General features: G+C 49.9%; 1 protein-coding gene across 3 annotated transcripts; it reads right to left on the reverse strand.

Moving 5' to 3' along the window:
• Window positions 1–1,100: 1,100 nt before the first annotated feature.
• Window positions 1,101–8,798, reverse strand: OSR2 (odd-skipped related transciption factor 2). 3 transcript variants are annotated; one of them, XM_006099987.2, is made up of 4 exons: window positions 8,375–8,798; window positions 3,644–4,407; window positions 2,445–2,544; window positions 1,101–1,603 (listed from the first exon to the last, which is right to left on the reverse strand). In XM_006099987.2, the coding sequence occupies exons 2-4, from the start codon at window positions 4,297–4,299 to the stop codon at window positions 1,529–1,531; spliced, it is 831 nt and encodes a 276-aa protein (XP_006100049.1). In that variant the 5' UTR covers window positions 4,300–4,407; window positions 8,375–8,798; the 3' UTR covers window positions 1,101–1,528. The 3 variants fall into 3 exon arrangements, with proteins under 3 accessions (XP_006100049.1, XP_006100048.1, XP_023619389.1); XM_006099986.2 differs by having other exon boundaries at window positions 1,101–1,685; XM_023763621.1 differs by lacking the exon at window positions 8,375–8,798 and adding an exon at window positions 8,171–8,269 and having other exon boundaries at window positions 1,101–1,685.
• Window positions 8,799–27,731: the final 18,933 nt, after the last annotated feature.

Here is a 27,731-nt window from a genome sequence, read left to right on the forward strand (position 1 = left end):
GATTGTAAGGTGCAAACATAGGACGTGTTGCCTAGTATCACTCTGAACATAAAACATGCCATTCCACACAAATGTGCAAATGTGGAAAAAAAAAACCTCTGAAAATACCTAATTCACGCTGCTGTTCGGTATTAAAGTTTGTGAGACCCTACTGGGCCACTGGGTTACAGGTTCCTCTGATGTTCCCCCTTGAAGTTCAGTGATTTTTCCTTCCAGACTCTGCATAGTACTACTGTTTACCTGCAGCCAAAGTCCTCCTCCCAAAACCTACACAGGGTTGTCATTATATCAGTGTCATATTCCCCAGAAGCCATTTGGGAAAAGTTGAAATGCCTCAGAAGGTGATTACAGATTTGCCGTGAGTTCTATACACAGAGTCACCTGTACTTCTGGCACTTTCCCAGGGACAAAAGGCCAACTAGTGACAGAACCCCTGCTGGTGGCCTAACTCAGTTTGCTTTGCAGAGAAATCCGAAACTTTTGGAAGAAAAGTTCTCCACCCTTGGAAAGAAACATTGTGTGCAAACACAGCCAAGTGGCCTCTCTCTTCTCCTCTGTCCTCCATCTTCTGAAGGTTGTATTCTCCCCGCCCCCCTCCTACCCCCCTCCACCCCCGTGTTCTGCAGGTCTTAGACCTCTCCCCTGAAGGCAGGGTAAAGTCTGTCTATAGTGCTAAATCACAGTGTTCAAAGTCTAATGGCAAGAGAAGTTGCCCATCATAAACTTTGACACTAGGTCAAGGACTTTAAAGAAATGAAATGGTGAGCAGTTCCCTTTTTCTTCTTTTTTCTTATGCTTCTTCTCACCTTGTGCCTTTTTAAGTGGGGCAGTCATTGGACTTGCAGCTTATTCATAATAATCATGTGGCTTTTATCTGAAGGAATAATACAAAAGGACAGCACAGCTGTCAACTCCAAAATGCCACAGTACAAAAAGGGAAGAGCTGAAGTTCCAGTAAGAGAACTGCAGGTCTTGTTTTTAAAGCCTAGGGGGGGGGGGGGGAAATATACCCTTCGTTATTGGCTATTTTAGAGGCAGCCCACTCTTGCAGAGCACAGAGGAGAAACAGAGGCTAAATAGCAAGACCCTTTGCAGGAGAGTTGAAACAAGAAAAAAGTTTTATTTTGAAAATACAGTCTTTAAAGATAAATTTGGCTTCCATTTTCCATATCCAGGTGCATCCGACAAGATACAAAAACAAACAGAACAACAACACCAAGACCCACGACAGTATGTACAGAGCTCTAAAATGAGCTGTGCATATCTACAAGGAACTCGCATATGCTCTGTGAAGGGATGTACGTGTGTGTGTGGCTGTCTACAGTTCTCAGTCCTCCAGAAGCTGAGTTAACTCCCTGGAGCTGCAGGTGCGGCTGCAGCAAGGGCAGAGCTGGGGTCAGTGAAGGGTTGGGGGGGGGGAGGTGGAACCCCCGGGTGGGAGGTGCGGAGGGGTGTCTGGGGAGAGGGGAGCAGGGGGGCACGGGGACAGATCCTGGGCTTCTCTAGAAGTCCTGCCGCGGGGTGTGAGTCAGGCTGTGCCGCCGCAGATCACAGTTTCGCCTGAACACTTTGCCGCACTGCTCGCAGCTGTAGGGCTTGATGTCTGTATGGGTGAGAAGGTGAGTTTTCAGATTACTTCTCTGATTAAAGGTTCTTCCACATGTGGGGCATTTGTGTGGAGATTCCTGTTCAGATGTGAAGCAAGCAGAGGGATTAATCCTTCACACCACCACCGCACCCTTCTCAATAGCTGTCTCATTGGTATCACATAACACACGCACGCACGGCAACAAGAGAGGGCACTTGGGGGAACAAATCCCTGCCCCTAATCCTCCCGTCACTAACACACACGCGCAGGCACACAGCGGGGCCGATGACACTGATAACCGGGCTGCCGGCCACCGCGGTGGGCTTTGTGATTGCCAGCTCTTTACATTTCATCACCATGTCACGGGCAGGAAAAGGGGGAAGGAAAAAACGCTAATCCTCTCTTAAGGAACGACATTCTCCCGGGTAATAAGTCTCCTCTTTGCTGGAAAATTAAACTATTCCTCCATGTTCTGAACACTACAAATTATGAGGCCCCTGGGAAAGAGAGAGCATATGGGATTTCACCATGACTCCATTATCAAAATTACCTTTATTTCCTCCCAAACACGAAAGCCTTACATGCAGGGCAGATGGGATAAAAAATAATAATTCTAAAATTAGGATGTAGACTAGAGTGGCCTGTTCTTTAAGAAAACATAACACTGTTTTATGTTAAATAGGATTAATTTTATGGATAAAAAAACGGAGTATTGCTTTTCCCACCTAGAAAAAATAATCTAAATAGAGTCTTTTGAGAGGAAGACTCTGCCACTGAACACCTTTTGTCGAGCAAACATGATAAAACGGAACCAGTCACTGTTTTTGTTTTGCTTTTAACAAGAAAACAAACTTACCTGCATGTGTAAAGTTTTGTGAACGGCTAGAGTTCTAGACTGACAAAATCCTTTCCCACACTCCTGACACTTGAAGGGCTTTTCTTTGGAATGAATATACCTGAAAATCAATATAAGGTTTCATTGAAATGGCTTTCCCACCACAGTGAGGAGACACTTTTGACAATTACTGAACTCGACGTCATGAAAGGACAAAAGAAACAGGATACCCATTATGTATGTTTTTAGATTGTATTTTTTCCCCCCTGTGTAATTCTGTTTATGGTTAACCTCAACTAACAGACTCTTCCCAACATTCACTGGACGTCGGTTTTATCTACACTTGATCGCCCTCTCTGGCGTATTCTGGAGCTCGAAATCCTGCCGAGTGAGTCCTTCTGGGCCTCTAGGATTTCGCCAGGGATTTAAACGGGCCAAATCAAGATGTAAAGCGAGGGGGAGTGGGGGGCGGGGGGCAGGGGGGGGGGACTGACTTTAGCGAATCCCCGACCAGCCACGGAGGATCGGCACTCAAGTCCCACCTTGGGTAACAAACAGCTAGAGGAGTCCCAAGAGAGATACCCCACCCCCAGTGCTGGGAAGTTTTTACCGGATGAAAACATTTACGTTTCTAGTATTTCTTCAATTGCCGTTGATTAATGCAGAGTTTAAGCTCCCGCAGGGCGGGGGGTGGGAGGTGGGGGTAACTGTGTCTAAATTCAGGGATCTCAAGACGGACCTCCGCAAATAAATGTAAAAGGTAGAAGGTCCGGGCGTTAGGCTCTGGAGAGCACGCTGGGGTGGGTGGGGGTCGGGGACAGGGAAGGGAGGGAACCCAGTTGGGGGTGGCCCAGAGTAGACATCCAGAAATGGCCTCCAGGCTGCCATTGTGGGATCTGGGGTCCCCAGGCTTTACCTGCTACCCCCACCCCAAGGGCGAGCTGGAGGAAACTGAGAAACCGATCACAGCAACCAAAACCAACCCACCCGGTTTTAGCTGCCAAAGCCTGAATACAGGACCTCCCGCGTGCATCCCGAGCTAGAACGCAGCAATGGCCGGTGAGGGGAAAAGGTAACTACTGGCGGGTCGCTGGGGCCTGTTGGGATCCAGGCCAGTTGAGAGGGGCTTTCCGTGGCACTCGGGGTGCCTGCCTCTGAGGCTCTGGTATTTAGGGAGACCTCGCCGCACCTCCCGCGGCCAACCTCCGGCTCCTTCTCACCTGTGATCCCGCAGGTGGTCCTGCCGCCGGAAGGCCTTGTGGCAGATGTCACACGTGTACGGCCTCTCGTCCGTGTGGGTCCTCTCGTGGATGAGCAAGTTGTAGGATTTGGTAAAGTGTCTGCCGCAAAACTTGCAGATAAACTCTTTTTTCGTTTTCGAGGGCAGCCTCCCCCGGGAGGGCTTTCTGTCCGGAGTCAATTTACTGAGGCCCGAGAGGGGGCTGCCCAGCCCCGGGCTCAGCTTGGTCAGCTCGCCCATCTTCGGGGGGTCCTCTTGCGTGGCGGCCACGGCCAAGTTGGCAAAGTCAAAGCGGGGCCGGTCCTTGTGCAGGGCTGGGAGGACGTGGGCGATGGCCCCCTGCTTGGGGTGGAAGAGGTGAGTGGTGAAGGGCAGAGCCTGGAAGGGGAAGCGCGCGTCCATGAGGCCCTGCGCCGCCGCCATCTCGGTGAGGGTGGAGCGGGTGATCTCGTGCACGTTGGGGTACCCCAGCGTCCAGTGGTTCATGTGCATGGTCTGCACGGCGCTGAGCCCGTACAGGCCCTGCAGGTGGTCCACGGCGGCGGGGAAGGTGTTCACGGCCTGCAGGAAGGAGTAGTTGGTGAGCTGCAGCGACGGGTGGAGAGGGATGGGCGCCGGCAGGGCCTTGCTCCCCATTTTCCGGGCTTCCGGGGGGCGCAGGGAGCCGCCCCTTTCTTCCAGGACTCAGAGGCGCGTGGGTGTGGGGCTCCCGTGAAAACCCAGAGAGGCGACAGCAGAGACACCCTGAAAATGACAGGGAGAGAGAGGCAGAGTCGTGATTGTTATCCAAACCAGCTCGGTCTGAACTTTGGCGCAGGCGCGAGTTACCACACCTTCCTTCTCAGTCCTCCCCACCCTCCTCCCGCGCCCCAAAGAGGTGGTGGGGGAACCCTTGCGCCTGGCCAGGGCGTCAGGCGGGCCAGGAAAGGTCCCCTGTGAGCTGGGGACCCCCTGGAAGGTCGGGCTCCCTGCAGGGATGGAGCTGGAGACTCAGGTCCGGGAGAAGGAAAGGGGGCAGGGGCGCTCCAGCCGAGGCAGCGCCGGGTCCAGCCCGCCCACCTCACCCTGTCCAGCGAAGCTCAGTCAACCCCCACAACCCTGATGCCAACACCACGCAGGCCCCGGCTCAGCCCTGTCGCCTGGGAGCTACCCGAGAAGGACGAGGATGGGCTGGGGGTCCCACCCGGCCCAGGCCCGCGCGGCGGCTCCTCCCGGTGCGCCCCGCACTTAGCCGGGCCCAGAGGCCCGGGTGCCGGGAGCGCAGCTGGGGGTGCTTCGCGCTCACGGGCCCTCGAGCACTCGGAGAGGCCCGCTTCGCCCCGCGCTGACCTCGGAGGTTTTCTTTTTCCTTCCTCTGCCTCCGTCCCATTCATCAGCGGTGACGGGCCGCAGGAAAGAAAAGTGACACCTCCGGGGCCGGGTTCCACCAGGAATCGCCTCCTCCTTCCCAGGGGCCTTCCACTCCCACCCCCCACCAAGATCCCTTCCAGATGGTTCGGCTCCCGGGGAGAAGGTGGGGGTGGGCGGAGAACGTCCCTGAGGCCCGAAACCCTTCTCCCGGGTGGAGCGCCAAGCCCCAGGGAGGCTCGAGCGGCTTCCCGACCTGGTCCCGGGAGCGGCTCCTACCCGAGGAGACCTCGGGAGTAAAAGGGTGGAGAGCGGGCTCCCCGGGGAGGGAAGGGGAAGGAGCCGCAGGGGGGCCCACAGCGGCGGATACAGCGAGGTCCTGGCGGCCTGGCGGAAGCTTGTTTCTGCCCCTGGAGACGCGTGCTCGGTGCTCCTGCCACCTGGACGCGGGGCCGAGGTCTGCGGCCTGGGCCCAGGCAGGGCGCGCACACTGTGCTCTCCCTGCGCCCCCAATGGCAACACGGAGGTCGGCTTTCGGATCCAGGTTCCCAGAAGCACCTCGCGTGCATTCAGGGTGGGCCTACCGTCTCCCACCGCCAACCCCTTCATAGCACCGGGTTCTGCCGGCTCCTCGGAACCGCACCTTGTCTCCGAGGGCGGCTCTCCAGGTGCGGGACTCCATTGCTACAAGCTGTCCCTGGAGAGGCGCGGGCGGCCCGGCTGAGCCATCCCCCTCTCCGCCTGGCTGTTGAAACCAGCAGAAAGGTGGGAGAGTTTGTTTAGCCTCCCCTCTCCACCCACCCATTTCTGCCCCTGAGCTTTCTTCTCTCTCGTGTGTGGTGTTGCCAGTGGCTCTGAGGGCAGACGTAGGGGGCTGCGCTAATGACACAGCGCTCTGGCAAGGCGGTCTGGCTGCCTCCACCAGGCCCACACCTTCTCTCCCTCCTCCTCTGCTTGGAAAGGCTCAGAGACAGGGATTTATTAATGAGCCGCTTCTGCCTGGTGGTATGCGGTCTGGGAGTTCAGGCCTGGAGTTAATGAGAGGTGTGTAACAGTCAGAGGGTCTCAGTCAGACCATTCAACCGAAACGGTAAACCTCCTTTCGGAATAAACTTTCCCACCACAAATCACGATTCATTTTTGTTCAGTGGCAACCCCTCCAGACCTCTCCTAGAGAGATTAGAAAAAGGATTCTCCTTACATCCCTGCAAACCTATCTGATTATTTCCTCTTCCATTAAAATAAATTGCACCTTTATTTCCTTCTTCTTGAATAAGGAGGGCCAAGAAGAGATTCAAAATAGTCTTTTCCCCGACTAGTGTTAAAAAGCAGCCTCCCCGATAGAGAGGAAACCAAAATTATTATTTGGGTGTATTCCCAGATTTCTTAGAAATAAATACAGGAGGCAAGCACAACTCCCACCATGTTCTATGTCTGTGTGTGTGTGTGTGTTGCCAGTTGCAGGACAGTTGCAGGACTACCACAACTTGTGGTTTCGATTCCAAATACACGAAGTGAACTCTGCCATAAAGGTTACATGTTCATTCTGCCAGCATAAAGTTGAATGCCATCTTCCTTCCCTTTTTCCCCCCAATGGTTCATAACACAAAAATTAAAGATTCCATTGTAATTCAGCTTCGTGGGGGTACACAAGTGCTATTTCACAGTCTGTGTTCATTTTAATTTGCAGGACAAATGGTTTCTTCACAGAGGAGCAGACCATGGGTGACTTCTGAACCCCTTCTACAAACAGGACAACCCTAAATATCCACCTAACATTTTTGCCATAAATAATTAGGGAGTTCAGATTTCCACTCTCCCGCCGAGTTGCTGGAAATATATGTCAAAAAAATATTTTAAGTCGATCTACAGAGAGCTACAGTACTTTCGTTTTGTCTGGAGTTGAGCATGGAGTTCCCATACTCTGTCTCAGGCAATAACAGTTATCGTTTGCTGTCATTTCTCCACCAGGCCCTTTGGGACCATTGGTTACTTTTAATTTTGCAAGGAAAGAAATTTAAACCAATGAAAATACAGAAGTATTTCAGTGGGGCTGGGGCTGGTTTTCTTTCATCACTCTTCTTCACAGGAATTTCCAGGCATGTACAGAAGTTTTGTAAAATTTAGCCCACTGGCTGTCAACAAGTGAGATGTGTACATACTAATTTCAGTTCGGTGAAGCTTTCAAAGCATTGGAGAAGAAAGGGGTAGGTGGTAATTGGATAAGGAGTCTCGCTTTTAGGTAACAGTGTCGTTACACTGAATTATCTAAAAATAATATACAGTCAGGGGTCATCTGCTAAAACCTGTGCGTGGGTGTCTGAGAGGGCTGACGGATAGATCGATGGGCTCTCTGAATTTCAGCCCAAACGCCACAATGGGATTTTCACATAAATCAGAGAAGCTACAGTCCAAGTGGATCTAAGGAGGTCATTTTGAAAAAGTGAAATAAAAATGGCCAGACTGGATCAGGTGAACTGAGGAAAAAAAAAAAAAAAAAACCGCCAGCGAAGTCCCTGCCCCTGTGCAGCGCCTCTGCCTTCCCAAGGAGTTAATTAAATTAAGATGCCTTCCGCATAAGGGTTCTGTTTCTCTCTGCTCCCTCGCTCCCCCTGCGTGAGTAATTTTCTTGTTCTGCTCGGGACTGCAGTTTGTTTTGCAGAGGAACGAGCTGTCTGTGGCGTCTCGCTCCGGGAAACGCCAGCCCTCTTTTGTTCTCTGCTAACAGGTAGGGAGACGGATCCAGCGCTCCCTCCACAAACACGCTTTTCTCCCTCCTTCTTTCTACAACCGCAACTCCTGCTGCTGCTGCTATTTCTTGAGGATCCAAGCGTTTCAGACCCGGGGGAACTTGCCTCCCGCCCCCTCCTCCAGAACTGGAGGGTGGGAGGGTAATCAAAAAGGCCAACAACACAAGGTTGGAGAGTTACCTAGGGTTGAACTATGACTTCCCTTTTGAAACGCGTGAGCTAGGCGGGCGCTGTGTGTCCTGGCCCGTCCGCGCTGCGCCGCGGCTGCCCTGGGACGGGTGGAGGTGGAATCCTAGGGCACCCGGGGGCAACGGGTTTTTTATCTCAGGGCATGCTGATCAGCTTTTATAAGAAGACCCGATGAATGCTTGGATTAAATGTTGCACAACAAAACTAAAAACTGTACATACAAGTGTGTGTCCATGGGTGTTCGCTGGGAATGACGCGCCTGGGATCAGACAAGTGAGAAACAATGCCCAGGGTTGCATCCACAGGATCCCTTCTCACAATTTCTGAACTTGTGGACCGCCGGGCCGGGAATCGGCGCCGCCTGCATCCCCTGCACCCTTCCTTTCTCAGGGAGCCTGCAGTCCCTTCCCAGGGCGGACACTCACCTCCCGCGGAAAGGTCCGCCGGCGCCGCGCCGCTCAGACCCGCTCCAGGCAGCGAGGCGCACAGCTTGAAAAGGTCATTGGGTCCACGCCGGGCAAACGTCTCTTTCCGCACGGAGTCCCGGCAGCCGCGGACATTCTCTGGAGCATTACGAGCCGCCAAAAAAAAAACGAGAGTGGATCCTCGCCTTCGTCGGAGTCTGTGGACGTGGAATGCGTAAAGACCCGCGGCGCTCGGAGCCGGCGCTCAGCGCTCGCCCGGAACCCCGCGCCTCCGCGAGCCTCTGGCGGACTCCGGCTGGAGTCGGAGTCTGCCCCCTCGCAGGGCCATCACCCTCCAGCAGCGAGTGCGCCGAGCTCCGTCCCCGCCCGCGTCCCTCCCTAGGCTGTTCGCGGCCGGGAGTCCGGGGCTTTAGTAGCGGCCCCGCCTCCCCTCCGGGCGGGCGTCCCGCCGCCGCGCGGGGCCCACCGCTCCCAGGCTCCGCCTCCGCGCCCGGCGCCCGCGAATGGTCCACTCTGTTTACTTGTGTTTGGATAGCAACTGAGTCTTAAAGGCACAGGTTTGCCCGAGGTTTCCCAGCGAGAGCCGAAGGTGACTCAGTTCAAAACCGACACACAAACACAACGCCCACCCCTTTCCTTCCCTCTGCCACTTTTCCTTACAGCGTTACAAACTGAGCAACTGGCCTTCTGCCTCTGGAAGACCCCACAGAGGAACTGAAGGACATGTTGTTGTTTTACTTGGAACTCTCGCCGAGTTCACGTCCACATCTTAGCACGTTTAGCATAACCGTCTTGTTCGTAGGGTAAAATCAATCAGTTCTAGATTGTATTCTTCAGCATATAGCGCCCTCCCCTCCCCCCCAATTTAAAACACCAGTGTTGTACATATTCTTGGGTCAATTTTGACTACATGTGTTGTCTGCTTTCACCTGTTGTTTAAACAGTTTGCTTTTGAGGTGACAATGGCTAATTTCTTAATGACTGGAAGGGCATCTGGTGGAATATCCCAGGGGACACGTCTTCCAATATCTAAACTTTCATCAGCCAGTGTACGTTTCCTCAGCAGGGAAGCGACTTAAAGAGGTGGGCTTCTGCAACGCATTGGTAAATAAAGAATCCGCCTGGAATTGGGTGAGGAACGATCATTTACAAAATTTAGGAACATACTATTTTAGCGCCTCAAAACATGGACATCTTCCTTCCCAGCCAAAACATAAAAAAAAAAAAGAAGTAGAGATCATTGTTTAGTCGCCAGGAACCTTCATCGAATTTGAAGTGTAGTGATACATTTTTCAGGTTCTTCTACAGGTTTGGTCCTGGGAGAGAGGAACTGCCGGCGCCCTTCAGCTCCTCTGGAAGTGGGGTGACCGAGTGACACACACTCATTTGAAGCAGCCTCTTTGCAGATGAGATCTGGCTGAGCAACCCTGAGCAAAGCGCCCTTTTTCCCAGCCCTTTGCCGGGGGAGAGGATTTGCCTCAGCCCCCTGGCAAGTCCTCGTTTTGGGGGCACAGATCTTCCGGCCAACAGGCTGTACAATTCAAGTGTTCCGCCAAAAAGTGGTTTTGGATGTGCCACCTCAGAGAGCAATTAAAATAATCTCAATCGTGCAAGGAAGTGGACAAAAGTATAAGACGAAACACTGTCAAAAGGTGAGCTAGTGATGGGGGGGAGGGCAGGCAGAAGCTACGAGATGTTAGTTTATGAAGATACAATTCTATGTCATTTATGCCGAGGTGGATAGAATTTTTCGTTCCTTTGGGGTAAAACATAATTCAGGGAGAGCAGATCTTTTCTCCTTTCCAATTTCCAATTCGCAAAGGTTAAAAAGTGAGCTCGGAAGGCAGACCAGGGTGTTTAATATCCTTCAGTGTTGAACTGCTGCGAAGGAAATTTGACAAACAGCATGGAAGCAGTAGAACCTCTACGAGCTCAGGATTTATTTTTATTTTTTTTAAACGTTTTTCCTGGTGGCTTCTATAGGGGTGCTTTCATTTTAGTGCTCTGTCCTGAGCTCCAGCTACCGGGATGCCTGTGGTCCCCTCTCCCTAACCGCCTCATTCTTTCCGCAGCTTTTCTCAATTTGGAAGAGTTGGAGGGAACTTTCTCCTCTTTCAGACCCCCAGGACACGCACGCCAGGGGTGGTGACCTGAAGAGTGTTCCTACGCATTGCATTTCCTTTTCACTCAAGTGGTGGCAATTCCCCAGGGGCGGACTTCACACCTTCCTACGGGTGTGTGTGTGTGTGTGTGTGTGTGTGTGTGTGTGTGTGGTGTGTATGTGTGGTGCGAAACCGCCTGCTTTTCCCCGCAAAGTAGACAGAATTTACAACCACCCATGAGCTGCGCCCTCTTTCTGCAAACCTCCTGAGCCGAGGCTTTTCCCTAAATGCGTTTACCTCGCCCACCCGCGCCTCCGACGTTCCACAATGGAGTCTGGGCCACGCTGGCCCCGAGCGCTGCGGTTGCTTGAAAGGTAGGGAGGAGCCGGCGAGTTCCGCGCTGTGCGGGAAGCTGCGTGTTCCCGCAGCCTCCAGGCCCGGCCAACTCCGTCGGCAGGTGCGCGACCCACGTCGAGGGCGAGCCCGAGGCGGAGCCCGGTGCCGCACAGCGCGCCAGGCTCCCGGGAGTCCCCTCCGCGCCCACCCGCGGCAGGCCCCGGAGTTTCCCCACGCGCAGCCCGGCGAGCCCGAAGGTCCACACCGGCCTCTAGGGCGCACACGTGGTGGGGGCCCACCCAGGAACCGCCTTCACTTGCCGGACGCTGCGGGCGACACCTCCTGGCGCGGAAGATTGGCCACGGGGCCCAGCGAGCTGTGGGGTCCGGGTGTGAGCAGAGGGGCGTCCCGGAGCCCACAGCGGCCCAGCGGCGCTCCGGGGGCTGTGGCTCCGAGCAGCCGCCCCATTCCCCCTGCGCCCCGCGGGGCTGCGCGGCCAGTTCACTCTGACATTCGCGCCGGCTCCCTCTTCTCTGGCCCTGGCGGCTCTAGGCGTTTGACACCGAGGAGGCTCCCAGGGAAATGGCTAACAGACTGACGAGGGGCGCGCTCCTGGATGCTGCCCAAACCCGATCTCCGAGAAAGTTTACGCCCCTGGAGGACGGGATGAAGGCGAGCAAGAGGAAACGCGGAGGAGTTGGAGGAGGAGGAGGGGGCCCGAGCGCAGGGCCCTTCCCCCCGGCCCACCCAGGAGGCTCTGCCAGTGCAGCAGGTGTCGGACAGACGCCAAGCCTTCCCACTCGGACCGCGAGCTGCGGGCGTCCTAAAATCTTTAAGACACAGATGACGGGAACCCATTCTTTCCAAAGGGATCCCAGCTGCCATTACCTCCGAGGACTCGCCACCCTTTCCCCCGGCCTTCCCCAGCCTCCGCAGGGCGGGGACCTTCTGCATTTGAACTTCCCGCACTGTAGGCTGCTTTGCGCCGGGCCCGGAGGAGTTGGGAGCCCAGCGTGCACTTCAGCCTCGGAGCAGTGCGGAGGCCCGCGAAGGACAGCGTGCTTTGGGTTCAGAACTGTGGGTGTGGACGTAGGGGGTCCAAAAACTAAGCAGTTTATCTTTTAAAAAAGTAAGTTCGAGCCGGCGCTTTACAAGGCGGATGGGAGGGGACAGCGCCGCCGCGGGAGCTCAGCCGCCGCGAGAAGACCCGCAGCGCCCCCTGGAGGCGAGGTCCGCGCACTGCGAGGCGGGCACTGGGGTGGCTGGCTCCCGGGTGCGAGTGCGGGGCAGCCAGCGACCCCTCCGGCTGCTGGAATCCTTCCGCCTCCACCCGGCCCTTTTGATTCGGAGGAAGAATGGCGTGCGCGGCAGGGGTGTGGGGAGAGGGCCTGGGCCTGTTGTCAGGGCCCATAAGCCGCTCTTCCGCCACCGCTGGGCCTTGCTGAGCGCTCCACGGGGTGGCCGCAGGGACTCCTCTGCTGGCGGGTTTTCCACGGCCTCGGACACTGTCCCTGCCGGAGAGGCCACAGGGTCTCCCAGGGGACCGCGCTCGGGAAGGATGCCCCACTCGCCACGCCCTACCCCCCATCCCACCCCAGCATCTGAAGCTGTGCGTCGGGAAGCGCGTCGCGGGGACCACTCGCCGCCTCCAGCCGTCCAACCCCCGCGCCCAGCCTCCTCCTGAGTCGGGTCAAGCCCGAGGCCGGCTTCGCGGGTGGTTTCTGCCCCGGGGCAGGGAGAGGGTGCTGAGGGTGCTGGGCCCAAGGCCGCTCGCTGTGCCTGCGCCCCTCGCTCAGCTCCATCCCGCTGGAGACCGAGGCGGGTGCCCTCTCGGCTCCCAGCTTGCGGGGCGTCGAGTCCCCCGGAAGGGGGAGCTGCCTGTGGAGGCCGAAGACCGGGTCGGACAGTTAACTAGAGCTCCTACCGGGGTGGGCAAGCGTGTCTAGGTGTGGCTTTTCTGGGTGAGATGGTCGGGGCCCCCAGGAGCAAGGCCCAGAGCCGACTCGAGGCCGCCGGCGCCCCGTCTGTCGGTCGCGAGGTGCCAGGGGCGGGAGCCGAAGCGCCGGGCTGGCTCTGCCACGTGCTGGGTGCGGGCGGGACCGGAGCCCCGAGGCCACGCAGCCTGCATTGCGGGGCGGGGGGCACGGGCTCCCGGGATGCACGGGACGGGGCGCCCCTTCGCCTTCAGGGCCCCTGGGAAAGCGGGTGTCCAGTTTGCCTCTCCAGAGAGAGCCAGGTCAGCGCCCAGGCTCCCGCCTCCAGGGACAGCTTCGAATTCCATTCCAGGTGCTTTGCTCAAGGCGCCGGTTGGTGTCCGGACTGGGAAGGCCTGGTTTACAGGAGAAAGCGAACTGGGAAGGCCGGGTTTACGGGAGAAAGCGGACTGGGGAGGCCGGGTTTACAGGAGAAAGCCGCAGCAAAGGGCAAGACCCGGCGCCTGTGCGGATGGTGCCTTCTCGGGGCAGCTTCACCTGTTCCGCGTGGGACTGGCCCAGCCCTGCGCTCCGAAAGGATCGTCCTGGGAAAAGACTAGGGCAGCGTCTGCTAACCTGTTCGTACGGGGCTTACACTTGAAAGATGAACTTGCCGACGTTTGCACGTTGGGAACATGCAAACGAAAACCTTGATTTCCAATGAGCTCTCGCGCTCTGACGGAGCTGGAGCTGAGCAGCTCTGTTCTCTGTCCTCAGCGGCCAGGGTTGTTGTTGTTGTTGTTGCTGTTTAAAAGCCGGGCCTTGAATTGCCTTGGAGGTTCCAGTTCTCCAGGCAGAGGTCCTTTCTCTGGGACGCTGGGATCGGTCCAGAGCCGCACTTCTTCGACTGTGGTTCAATAGCAGCAGAGACGAGGGGGAACTTGTTACAAATGCAGATTCTGTAGCTCCACCTACTGAGTCGGAACCTCCGGGAGTGGGGCCCCAGCGAGGTTTGAACAAGCCCTCCAGGTGATTCTGACGCACGCAATGAAGTCTGAGGACCGCTGACCCGGGTCAAACTGACATAGGTGGACAATTGCGAGCCTGTCCGATTTATCTGTTCCGTGGCTCTCTTCCTTACTCATTTCCCACTAGAGAATGCACTCAAACACTTGTGGCCCAGAACAGCTAATTCATTCATTCGCTCATTCATCACTCTCTCTCTCATTCATCTGACTTTCCCCAGGCATCTCCCAAGTCCTTGGAAACGAGCTGAGCATCCCCAGGTGAACAAGGCGGGACTCCTCCCTTCAAGGAGTGGGGTCCCGGGTGTAGGGGGAAGAGCAGGGAGAGAAAGCAGTAGGGGTGCCTTCCCCTTCTGTGGCCAGTTGTTTGTTTATTATTCTAGTCGAACACTAGATTTGATCTGATTGCAGGAAATGCCCTGTGAGGACCCAACAGGAGCATCGCGCCTCATCTTATCGAGTCTGACCTTCTGGGGCTCTTGACTGCCTTCTCCTCTGGACTGACGTTATTCTCCTTCTATGTTCATCACCTGCTAGGGATGCGGTGTGCCTGCTGCATACACTTCTACACTCACCTTGACACATACTTCCCACACCCTGCCCGCCCTCCCTGCACTAGGTCAGAGTGTGTGGCTCGGGCAGGGGGAGCGTGTGAGGGAGTGTCGCAATCTCCAAAACATGTTTGGACCGAGGCTCAAAGTCCGCGTGCAGTTGGATTTTCCTGAAGCCAAGCTGCACAGGACACTCTTAGGACAGCAGAAACGGACAAGCCCCTTCTGCTCACCGACTCTGTGGGGCAAGGCTCCCAAAGGCTCCCATCTTGCGTCCTGCTGCCCAGAACTGCCCAACGTCCGGTCCGGGGGTTAGGCTTCCCCAGGTGTTGAGGTCGTGGTCCTCGACCAGCATGTTTGTCACTTTAAGATTCGGCCAAATACCCTTCCCTGTTGCTTGGGAATAAAAGAATAGTTTATTTTTACCCCTCCCAGAGTATATAAAAATCCGGTTGCAATGCATACTCCCTAGTTTTCTTATGCCAAATCTATCTCCCTTCAGCTTTCCCTTTGCACTTTCTCTCCAGAGCTTTGACCTGAACTTATGTGTCCTCAGCCACGTGAAGAGCTGCCTCCCCTGGACCTTAAGGTTCCGGAACCTCTGAGATTTTCAGGTTGGGGGCAGTGAGGACGGTAGAGGCACCTTGCCTCCCAGGCAGTGGTGAGTCTCTCAAAAATCCAGTCAACTAGAAACTTCTAGTCTAGTTTCGGACTCAGAGAAAAAGGTTTCATTTTAGCGAGCCAGTGCTGGGAAGCCACTGAAAATGCACACAAAAATGAATTTTCCTGTTGACCAGAGTCGTAAATTGTATAAAAGCACTCAGCCCCACTTTGCCAAAGAGTTGCTAGTTTAATATGACCCTTTCTTGTGGGGGATTTTCAAAATATAAAATGTATAATGGTCAGGAACATGATAATCTTTTTACAACCTGTGATCATATTTCTTAACAGGAGTTTGCTTTCCAGTGCAGATGGTTTGACATAACATTCAAAGCAGTCAACACTTAGTTAGGAAATGCCAAGGCCAATATTTGAATGCAGATACAAGTTTTAACAAAGGAAAATGTCTATCTCTGTAGCTCTTTGCCTGTGAATATCCCCCAGAGGATTAATACACTATTCTTGAATCTAATCCGACTCAGCAAACTCTCTAAAAAGTCTGTAAAGTGCCAACTCATAAGGCACATAGAATTCCTTGTTACCAAATGTTTTTTTCAGTTGTCTACCATGTACCAGGTACTAGGCAAATGGGTTCTTGTTTGAGACCCTGAACTTTCCTCCTGACTTGGGGGCGGGGGCAAGGGCAAGGAAGGTAGGATTTGTAAGGTTGTTTTACTCTGGTTTTGTCAAATTGTTGAAGTATTTGTACTTAATAGCAATCTTTAAAACATTTATTGAACTCTCTGTTACATTTTTGGTCATTTTTACAAGTGAAGGAGAGAAAGTCCGCGTTTAAGCCAACTCATTTATTGGAAAATGAATGCCAGCACAGGCTTAACTTTTGGCTTTCCAACTGGAAGGCCTTAATATCATGACAACATTTTGCAATAATGTTATTTCCAGCATGCCAGGTGATAATTTAGCTGTAGATTTTATGATTGGTGATCATAGCTCACTCAAGCCTTTTATTTTTCACCTCTTAACTCTGTAGGGAGCCACAGAAGGGAAAAAACAAAAACAGAACACCTTCTTCCTCTGGCACCCTTGTTGGAGGGATGGGTAAAGGAAGCGGGCAAACGCCTAGGATGGCCCCATCTTCTTTGTTCCTTGGAAAAACTTGGAGCAGGACCAACTCAGATCCAGTTGGCTTCAGAGAATCCAGGTCTGACAAGGAGTGATGAGCTCTATTACCTTTGCCTCTAAGCCTAAAACACAAACGACTTCCTGACTCTTACCCCATGAACTGTGTCCTAATGCCTGGTCACTGTGCCTGTCTTGGCCACATACTTCATGTTACAGGGCCTAACCCCTCTTCCCATATTCCCTCCCTCTACACCCTTTCCAGCTCTGCCTGGCAAGTGGGCCTGCCTCCAGGAATCAGACAGGGTGGATGCTATGATGTCAGGACACCAGGCAGCAGCACTTCTAAAATGTGCTAGGCCACAGTTGCCTTTTTCTTTGCCTGGAAAAGTACACAAAGTGCAAGTTGTCTCCCAGGCCGTGAGGCACACATCCAAATGCCCTACGTGGTGGGCCCACCCAGGCCCGGGAGAGTGTGGAGGAGAACACAAGTGTGTCATATGGGTGTGTTCGCCACTCCTGCTCCCCTCTGTCTCATCCTTGACCACATTCTCTTGACAGGCCATATGGCCTGGGAGTGACCTGGAATATATTAAGAGCATTGGATTGTAGAACCTTTGCAGACCAAGGGAGCATTGGCAGAGTGGGATTTTAGACTTGTTAACTCATTTAACATGTATTTATTGAGGATGTTTAATATGTTAGGCCCTATGAGAGGTGCCGGGGATACAACAATGAATGGGAAAGAAGCTAGGTCTAGAGGGGAGAAAGACAAGTAAGAAGGCAATTATGAAATAGTATGAATCTGAAAACCTGGATGCAAGGTCTCTAGTTAGTACTCTATTACCTCGGGCAAATCATGCCACTTGCTGGAGCCTCAGTTTCTGAATCTCCAAATTAAGGGTATTCTGAGGGTTTAATGACATGGATGCATTTCAATGCTATCAGTAGTTATGATTCTTTCTTACCCATTAACATGAACTGACCTCACCATCCTAAGTTATTCCTCTAACCCAGCGGTTCTCAACCTTCTGGCCCTTTAAATACAGTTCCTCATGTTGTGACCCAACCATAAAATTACTTTCGTTGCTACTTCATAACTGTAGTGTTGCTACTGTGATGAATCGTAATGTAAATATCTGATATGCAGGATGGTCTTAGGCGACCCCTGTGAAAGGGTTGTTCGACCGCCAAAGGGGTCGCGACCCACAGGTTGAGAACCGCTGCACCCCTCCGAGGACTTAGAGAAGAGACCAAGAAGAAGAAATCTGACCCATTGTCTAGTATTTAGTGGTCAAGAGTACAGAAATTAAGTTGCTGCAACAAGTATTTCTAGAGACAAATTCATCTGCCTTTTATCAAGAGAAAATGTCTATATTTTCAGTATTTATTGAAAAGTAGGAATACTGTACCGTGCATTACATTTTGTTGTACGCTGTTTTCTTTCATTGTAATTAGAGAATACATGGAATAGATCTATTATGAATAGATTTTTTTTTAGGCTTTAAAGCTATCATTTCTACTCTCAGTGAAATAATGATGCAATTCATTTGGGGATGTCATTGCTATTTCAGGTCTTCAGAGGAAGGCAATAGTACAGGTTAGAACACAATTGAGCTCTGACATTAGAAAAACCCAGAGAGCATGGATTTAAACAATAGAGACGTTAATGTATTTCTTACATAAAAAAGGCCAGCCAGAGTTAATATGGTGGCTAACTCCTTGATTATCAGGTACTTTGACTCCTTGTTGTTCCACCAACTTCAAAAAAATGACTTTCACCTTATAGACCAAGATGGCTTCATTCCTGTCAGCAGCAAGAAGGAAGACATGAAGATGGGCAAGCCCTTCTCTTTAAGGTGATTCCACAGAAACCAAAACCTAGTCACATAGCTATACCCTGCTGGAAGGGAGGCTGGTTGCTGTAGTCTTTAATCTGGTGTCCATAGGCTCAGCTAAAATTCAGGCTTTTATTACTAAATAAGAAGGTATATTAGGGGATGACCAGTGTCTTCTATAGGATGTCTAGGCCTCGTGCTTTGTTCTTTACATATGTTATCATACATGTGTTGGCAACATAATCACTGTCATTGGTCCCGGATAGTGTCACTGTCCCCTTTGCTGATTTTATGGTTTTAAGCACTATATGAAGTGGTAGGATTCTGTTTTGGAACCGCTCAGCATGCTGCCACTACTTACTCTTAGTTGTGGCTGCTGGTATGTGACTTGCTGCTTAGATTGGAGAGATGTGAACCAAGAAGGTGGGTGAGGGTAGGGGGAGAAGACCTGTCAGGAGCCTGCCTGGGGGAGATCTGGTTGTGGAGAATGCCACTGTTACCACGTGGCAGCATTTCCTTTGTGGGATGGCCCTGGGGTGTCAGGCAGGCATGCGAGTGGGTCTTCTGCAGAACTTCATTTTTCCCCTTGGAACATAGGATGAGAAATGAGAGAGAATATACTGGAGGAAAAGAGGAAGCCCAGGGTTCTTTCTGGCCCTGTGACCATGTAAAACAGACTGGGAGGGGAGGGGGGGAGGGGGAGGGGGGAGGGCAAGTGCAGAAGCCAGGATCTGTCTTTTTACAGCTTATGTGCAGGGCAGGTCGCCCTAGGGATAGAGTCAAAACTACAAGCAGACCCCACACACAGCAGAGAAAGCCCTGCTCAGCTGGAACCCAAGGACAATCTCTAAAGATAAGTGTGGAGAGACTTAATTACCACTTAAAGGTGGCCTGACTTCTCTGCCTGATAAACTGCTCCTGGGCCTTATCCGGTGTTCATACTTACAGGCCAAGCCTAGGAGGATACTTAGCGACGTACATAACCTTCCAGGGGTAGAGAGATGGGGGCAGAATGGGCCTGTGTATCCCCAATCTCACCTGGGGTACCCCCTCAGGATGCTGCTTGGCTTGGAGGTTGCACGCAGAGTGTTAATGCCAATGTGTGGGGGAGAGGATTCTTTCCCTGCAGAAACATCTGGAGTGACACAGAGGACATACTTATACACATTTACACGAGCCCCAGGGGATCCCCATGCCTGAGAGAACTGGCCGGATAGTTCCTATTACACATTTATTTCCTTAAAGGAGGCATTTTATATTCTCCCCTGTAACTCAATTCCTTTGTCTCCCCACCCTGCTAAGAAGGAAAAGAACATACAGTCCAAACAATTTTTAAAACCAACGTTTTTTTCCCCCCCTCCAAATAGTTAATGTGCACAGTTCGTGCAGCTTTTATACACATCTGTAAGCTATGACTTGTTTATACCAGCCCTTACAATATTTTAAAAATAAAGTATAGTGTTTTTCAGTCTGTATACAATAGCATTTTCTTTTATCAACCCCCCACATACAAATGTATTTCCCCCTTTTAGGGTGTAATTACATGTCTAAATCATAATGTATACAATTGATGTATAGGGAGGACCTCTGCTTTATAGCAAACATACCGAAAAGATGTAAGATATTCATGTTGATTCTTTAAAATATAGTAACTAATAACCTACAGAGTTAGAAAAGGCCACCTAAGTTGGTTTGACCTTATTCTATGTGCTGGGGTTGGAGAATTTAGGATCGTGGAATGAGAAAGTATTTTAGAGGCAATATAATCCAGTCCTGTCATCTTACCTAACGTGGCCACAGAAGCTGAGGAGGCAAGTAATTTTCTCTAGCTAGCTGACTTTTCCACAACCCAGAGCTGGGACTCCTGATTTCCAGAGAGGGCTCTGTGATATCTCACAATCTCATCTAGACTTAAGCTGGAATTTCCCTCCAGGAAAAGATGTGGAGTTGATCCCAGCGGCCTGTTGTGCTATCCCAAGAGCCTCGGGAGGACCAGAACTCCAGCCTCAGCCAACCTTCAGGGTTCGGCTTTTCAAAATGCAGTTGGAGGCCTAGCAGCTTTGGTCTCACCTGGGGGCTGGTTAGAAATGCAGCCAGACCTGCTGAATGAGAATCTGCATTTGAACGAGATCCTAGGCCCTGGGCGGTTTGCCTCTACTGCCAGATGGTTTCCTTGAAGACCTGTTCTATTATTTTCCTCTGGTGCATTAAGAACCTATAATGGCTTCCTACCGCGTATCTGTTCTTATACAAATGTTGTTAAAGTCCAGTCTCAATCTGTTACTAAACCAGCGATTTTCAACCTTTTTCATCTCATGGCACACATAAACTAATTACTAAAATTCCTCGGCACACCAAAAAATATATCTTTTGCCGATCTGACAGAAAATAGGTGTAATTTTGATTCATTCGCACTAGATGGCTACTGTTGTGTTGGCTCTTGTCATTTTTTATTTTTTATTTGACAATCTAAGGAAAAAGAGGTCAGTACCCCTGACTAAATAGTCAGGTATTGCATGTTTTAAAAATTCTTGCGGCACACTGGTTGAAAATTCTCTGTACTAAACCTGGGAGTACAGTTTCTCTGGTTGTATACTAGACTTTCTCTATAGGTGGGTCTGGGAATCTAGATATTTAAAGCTCTTGCCTGGTGAGTAGTTGTCAATGGGTCCTTAAATTGGCTGTTTGAGAATGACTAATAATTTAGACTAGGTAAACCATGGAAACCAACAACCTTGTTTTTCTCAGATACCAAGTCACAAAGGCTATTTTTTTTATTAACTGCATTTTCTCTCTATTCCCCCCCCCCCCCCCCTCGGCATTGGCTGCTCACTTGCTCCCAATTTGAGAAGATAAACTTTGCTTGATTCCCAAATGTCCTCTTCCCCATCCCTCATTATTAGTAACAGGAGTGAACAATCCTGGGGGCCTAGTTAGATAACTTTGAGATCCAGTCGTTGGATTGATCTGGGTGCCATATCTGATATGCCAATGATCACCAGGATCGATGGGCTAATCTGGTTGGCTAAGTGCAAGTCTCCATCTATCTCACCGTGCAATGAAAGTCCCTCCTGAAGTTGTGCTTTGGTCAAAAACAACATCCCAGAGTAAGTCAAGGCTAAATCAGTTAATGAGCTCCATTATGTTAGTAAAGGAAAGCACTTAACCATAGTTACCAGCTCTGCACACTCACCGATTCCAGGAAAGGGGGTTGTTGTGTACAGTAGGGTTTAATCTAGTTCAGTATTAATTGCTTTTGTTCTGATGGGCTCCTCTCTTACAAGGCAACGACTTAGGGTGGAGCCCATCAACAAAGTTTTTTGTGCCTATTTAAAGGCTGTTACCAAAGCCCAGCACCTCTCCAGGCTATTCACTGTTACCTCATTACAACGGTGATGTCATCTGCTGAGTATCTGGGCTTACACTGACCACAGCAGGGAGAAGCCAGGGCATTATTTGCTCAAATGATTTTATCCTCCTTTTCTTTTCTTTTTTTTTTTTAGTTAAATATGTGCAAGATGGATCAGGCTGGGAAAGGGTGAGGTGGGGTGGTTATTCCACTAAGTGTGATGTGTCCCTTTTCAGCACTGTACTACTTCCACAAAATAGACGCTATGAGCTGTATGTTTGCATTTCTGTTTTCTGACTTCTTGTTCTCTATCCTACATGGTTCTATTAATTTGATAGTGTCTGGCTTCAGTCAAACATTTGTTCCAAGTTCTGCCAGAGTAAGGGGAAGTTTCCAGACAAAACCCTGCCCAAGAACCTTCCTAAGCAAGCAGAACTTCTTCAGCCCACTCCCCAGGCACTGCAGTATCTTCCCAGGGGCCTTCAGGAGCTGAATGGGGCCAGTGGTAGGACTCCAGCTCAGCTACTTCGATACCTAGACTCTGTGACAAGACACATCCATAAGCAATTCTGCTACCAGCTCAGTGGCAGAAACCTGGGTCAGATGGGAGCAGTGGTTAGGAACCAGGTCCGAGCGTTGAGAAGTACAGAAACTTGTAGGGTCCGCGCCCTCCCTCCTGGGCTGAGCGCTTCCTTCAGGCTCTGCACAGCCGGTTCACCCGAGAATGACATTCACATTCCACTCAAGTAGTCTGCCTTTGTAATTCCCTGGGGATTTTCATGAGCATAGAGGTCACTGTTTCTGACAATTAAGCTTTAAAGTTAATTCCCAAGATAAATAGAGCAAATTAACACCACTTTGGTAGTAATTTCTCTTGCTTCAAACTCTGAAAGACAAGTGAGCCAGCTGCCGGACTCGGTTCCTGGAAATTGAAGAAACATAGGCATTTTATGTTTTACCTTTCAAAATGAGGCAATTTAGGGTGGCCAGAAACAGCAAAATCCATGTAAACGTCTTAATTCTACAATTTTGCTTGCATTTCTAAGAGGACAGAGAATCATTGTTTCTGTGTTTTTGAAAAGCACCCTAAGTAGTGGTTTCTTTTTGACCTGGAATGATACAGGGTTGTAATTTTTTTAAATTCAGATCTCACAGCAAAAAAGCTAGGCTTACTCGTGAGCTGGATGATTAGGTAACACAGTAAATAACTGAACCCATACTTTATAATTACACATGGGGGCGGGGCAGGGGATTCAAAGCCGCAGTACTGGAGTGGAGTGTGTGGGCCTGGGCCTGGGGCGGCAGCTGCAGGTCCGGCCATTCCTCCCAGGATGCCCAGGGCAGGGCAGAGAACCGGAATCCAGAGGTCTCTGCAGGAACCCAGGTACTGAGGGGAGTTGCGGTCCACTGAGCAGGAAAAGGAAGGATCTGTCATTCTGGGCCTTAGCAGGAAAATTAGGGTTTATAGGATAAAACGGCAGCCTTTACTCCATTTCCTAGACAGCATTCAGGACACCTCACGATTTTAATAATTTTGCTGAGAAAAAAAAAGATTCCACTGTCAAATAAGTTTGGGAAAGGTTGTAAATTACCTCGATTCCCCTGTTGGAGAATCAAAGCTCTGAGAAGTCCTACAGAAAAGACATTTGTTTAATCCAGTCTTCCCCACCCCTATTTGATTTCTAAGGTTCCTTTCTGCTACAAAGGTCTATAGGTTTGTGCTGACCAAGCACTTCCTGTTTTTCAAGCTAATTCATTCGATGAAAATTGTGGTAATTAATTCACATTTTAAAAAATCGGGTTGTAACATGGTCAAAAAGTATAGGGATTTAATTATTCTCATTGTCAACGCACACCAAGAGGCGGGTACTACTTAATAATAACAACCTGCTCTTTTAAGCCCAGTGCTGATACTCCTCAGCTGTGTGACCCTGGGCATTCACCTAGCCTGGGTTTTTCCAGTTTTAACCTTTGATTAAAAATCTGTTCTGTGTCTAACACTTGTCCATGTGCAGCAGCGGTTCCCAACCTGTGGGTCGCGACCCCTTTGGCGGTCGAACGACCCTTTCACAGGGGTCGCCTAAGACCATCCTGCATATCAGATATTTACATTATGATTCATAACAGTAGCAACATTACAGTTATGAAGTAGCAACGAACATAATTTTATGGTTGGGTCACAACATGAGGAACTGTATTTAAAGGGCCAGAAGGTTGAGAACCACTGATGTGCAGGAATATTGATTAGAGAGTCTTCTTATAATAAATAGTTCATCCAGTTGTTAAACCCTTCACCACTCATCCCACCTTTGAAAATCAAGATGAGAAGAGAAGAATGGTGTTTGGTTAATAAGTACTTACTACATCCCATTCATTGTTCTAAGGTGTTTCACTTGTATTAACACCAAAGCCTAGGAATCTAGAAAAGACACTTGATTAGTCAAAGGTTAATTCTATCTCGCTATTCCTGAGGGACTGACCAACCAACCAATCACCCAACCCCCTAACCTTTTAAAGGGGGCATATAGGTATATTTCAAAGCATAAGCATTGCGATTATCTTGTTTTTCACAGTTCCACAGGTGTGGCCTTTTTGTGTCCAGCCAGCACTCTGCAGGTTATGTGCAGTGTGCTGTAAGGCCAGGCATTGAAAAGGCAGATCAAGCATTTTCTCCGGGTGAGGTAATAGCCTTATATTGCTTTAACTTTAGACTTCGCTCCAGGAGCCCTTGGATTACATCTGTGAAGGCACAGTCGGTGTGGTTGCAGGCCATCATGGAGGTAGGGCGCACTGGTAATGCGAGGAGATCTGGAGCCGTGGAATGCCACAACAATTGTATGCATGTCACAGGATGTCAGTTGCTTTTCACATCCAGACTCATTTCTCCTGCTCTCATTACTCCAAGGTCTCACAGTGCATACCGAAGTATCCCACAGACAAGCCTGCATTAATCAGGACTCATATTTGCAAATAAACAACAACAAAAAACACACAACTATAACTAGCTTAAGCAATAAAGAGAAATTTCTGGTCCATGTAATTGAAAAGTCCATGGGTTGAACAGCCTCAGGCACACCTAGACCCAGAAACTCAAGTCATATTGAGTCTCTCTTCCTCTTTCCTTTTCAGAATATATGACCTCCTCATCTCCTCGACTGCAGACAACTCCCACACTCAGGCCTTGATAGTCATTTGCATCTCCAGTGTATATAATCCTTATAGTGTACTATCCCAGAGGAAGCAAGGATGTCTTTCCTTGCACATCAATAACCCAAGCTCTGGTACAAAACTGCCTAGTTACACAGTCTGCCTTTACTACCCAGCTGTGTGATCTTAGACAAATTATCTCTGTCTTAGTTCTTTTATCTGTAAGAGGGATATAATAATAGCATTGCCTTATGCAATTAACATGAGAATTAGATGAGATAATGCATCTAAAGCTTTTAGAACAATTCCTGGCACATGGTAAGCACTCTATAAATGCTGGTAGTTGGAGAAAACCTTCAATAGAAGAGTTGGCTCAGCTTATGCCATATGCCTTCCTCTGGATAAATTGCTATAGGAGGGGGAATGAAGTAACCTGATTGGCCAGATCTGAGTCACATTCCCACGGAGGTTAATACCTAAATCACAGCGAATCATAGAGAAGTCATATGTTGGGCGGACAACATATGTTCACTACAGGGCCAACACCTGGTCCAATCCTGACCAGGACAGGAAAGAAACAGCCTCAGCCCTGACCTTCGGTGTGATTTGGAATTCAGTTGGGTGGCCGGCATGATCTCACATTCAGAGGCTGAACCTTGTGTAGTTCTGACTTGGAAGCATCATCACCCTTATTTACCATCTCAGAACTGGGCCCCTCGAGATGTCACGATTCCAGCTTGATAGCTACTTAGTTACCCAGCCTTGACCCTCTGGCCCTGTACATAACTGGGACACACTGTGAACTTCATTTTGCTTGGCTGTGGCTCTTACAAACCCGGTCTGGATTCTGGTCCCATGACTCTTGTAGGTCTAACCGACACCCACACTACTACCCACCACTGCCGCCTGGGACCTTTCGGCACCCTGCCTCACCTGCTGGTTTGGACCAGCTGGTATTGACCACACCTAAGCTTACCGTATCCTGAGATAGTGTGCCTTAGATATCCTAGGGTCAGTTTCCTCACAGTTTCACCTCTGCCCTGCACTTCTTCCTGCGTTGCTCCAAATCCCAACGTGTCTTGGCCCCATTTTAGCAAGACCGGGCTTTGCCTTATTTCTCAGTGGCCTTGCTCTTACAACTGTATTTGCATTTGGTCTCTTCTGGTCATTTTTTTTTCAAAGCTCTGGCTCTTATTCAAAACACTCTTCCCAGGTCCCCATCTCTATTACCGGGTAACATAATTTTTAAAAATTTCTCTTGAAGAGAACATTATTTGTGATGTCTTAGCCCGGGCCGCATGAGCTGCAATAAACTTGAGTTGCCATAAAGGACAGGTTGGGTAGAATGGAAAGTTCCAGATTCCCTCTATATGCATGAACAGACAACCAGTTCTGTACTTGACTAATAAATTTCATTTCCATGTCAGCAAGTAGGTATTTATTTTACAATTAATGGTTCCCCAAATACAAGAACTTCTAAGGAGCAGATAAGGCAGCTGCAAATGTCATCTCAGAATGAATATCAAGAAAGGAAACACAAGCAGTCCGCAGACTTCCAGCTGCTCTTCCCCCAGCGCTTATCAGCGTTCTTATGGTCAGGCACATTTGAAGTTGGAAGGCACGTTTCCAACAGCTCTTGCCCTTATACATGGTTCTTGAAATATTGCAGACATTCTGGTTCCTGTCAAAATAGTAGTCACTGTCACCAAAATTATTCATTTCCTCCTCAACCTCTGTTCTCCCCCTGGCCTCTCTTTGGCAGCTGTGTCTTCCATCCCGATGCTCAAGATGACAAATCCTAATTGTGGGGAGGCTGTGACACTGCATACTTTCATAGGAGCGGAGTGGAGCCAAGGTTAGCCTGTGATTTATGTGATCATCCTACCCACAGGGGCAAGCCAGGCTCTCTTAATCCCATACCTTTAATCCTTGCCTCCTCCAAACCCATCACATTTCCATCTTATTGTTGCAGCTGCACTAAGTTCCTTGAAACGAAACTGCAGTTTTCCAGGGGTGGTAATTCCATCTTCCTGAGCTGATTCAAAGATTAAACAGAGTGCTTTAGAGATTGCATTCTCAGCAAGCAGCAAGGGCAATCAAAAAGTGGTGTTTGGGCCAACAACAATAATACAAATTTCAGATGGAAAGAGGGGCTTGAAAAATCCATACAATTAAAGGTGTTTAAATGAGTTTAGATTTTTAAAATTGAAGACTATGGGGCTGCCTTCTATACTGTAAGATGCTAAGGATTTTAAATGACTATTTCCTCAAAACCTTGGCCACTTAAATAAATGAGTGAGTGAAGCATACGATACAGAAAACAGTTTTCTCTCCATTTCTGCTGCCAATCTGCCCATCTGCTCTATGAGAGAGCTAATAATTTTTTTTTTTTGCAGAATATTCATGTATCTTTAAATTTTTAAGTCTGGATGCCTTATTTTGTATTTTTTTTAACTAAAAAAGTACATAACCACTATATCACTAATCCTGTCAGAAAAATTAGGGTGATTGAGCCAAAAGATAGATCCAACATTTGTCTTAAGGAATTGTCAGGAGAGCTAGGGCAGCCTGGTGCATAAAGTCAGCAATCAGAATTTGATGGATGACTTTGGATAGCACCCACTCTATCCAGTCAATCTGACCTTATTGGGGCTACCCTGAAGGTTTGGACTTTGGCAACCCCATTCTCATTGCAGGACAACCTTCTAGAGGAAATCTAACTTTGAATACTTGGTAGTGAATGTTTTCTCTACTGGTCTCCTCCCTGCCTCATCAAATCCAGGGGATTTATCCTCTTCCTTCTGATGGGCATCATACACTGTTACACACCAGCACCAATCCTGAGGCACTTTATGGACATAAGGCCCATCCTGTGGGGGAAACTGTCCCAGACTCCACTCCCCTCTGGGAAGAGAAAGCTGAGTTCATTCCCATTTTTCTGAGCTCTCACAGCGTCTCATTGCACCGACTGCTTTCTGTGGACCTGACTTCTAATCCTGACTTCTCCCTCGTTTTAGTTATTTGACCTTGAGCCAGGAAATTAAACATTTTGTTTCTCAGCTCTGACTTTTACAAGGACTATTGCCTATGTGGTGTGATTTAAGGTTCTCATTTCCAAATATAAACCCTACCTCTATGCCCAAATTCAGTTTATAGTGATTCATTCCTTTGTCTGTGTCCTTTCTCATGTTTTTGCTTTTTTAATTTAAAGAATCCTGAGGGAAAAAAAAATCCATAGGTCCCTTCATAGGATAATGCAAGATGAAAACAGTGGTTTCATGAGCCATCTGGGCCTTTGAACGAGGGAAAAGTATGCATAAAAGAGCAGCAAGGATTCCCAAGAAATAAACTGTACT

This window comes from Myotis lucifugus, unplaced genomic scaffold, assembly GCF_000147115.1.
Source record: "Myotis lucifugus unplaced genomic scaffold, Myoluc2.0 scaffold_294, whole genome shotgun sequence".
NCBI classification, from domain to species: Eukaryota; Metazoa; Chordata; class Mammalia; order Chiroptera; family Vespertilionidae; genus Myotis; species Myotis lucifugus.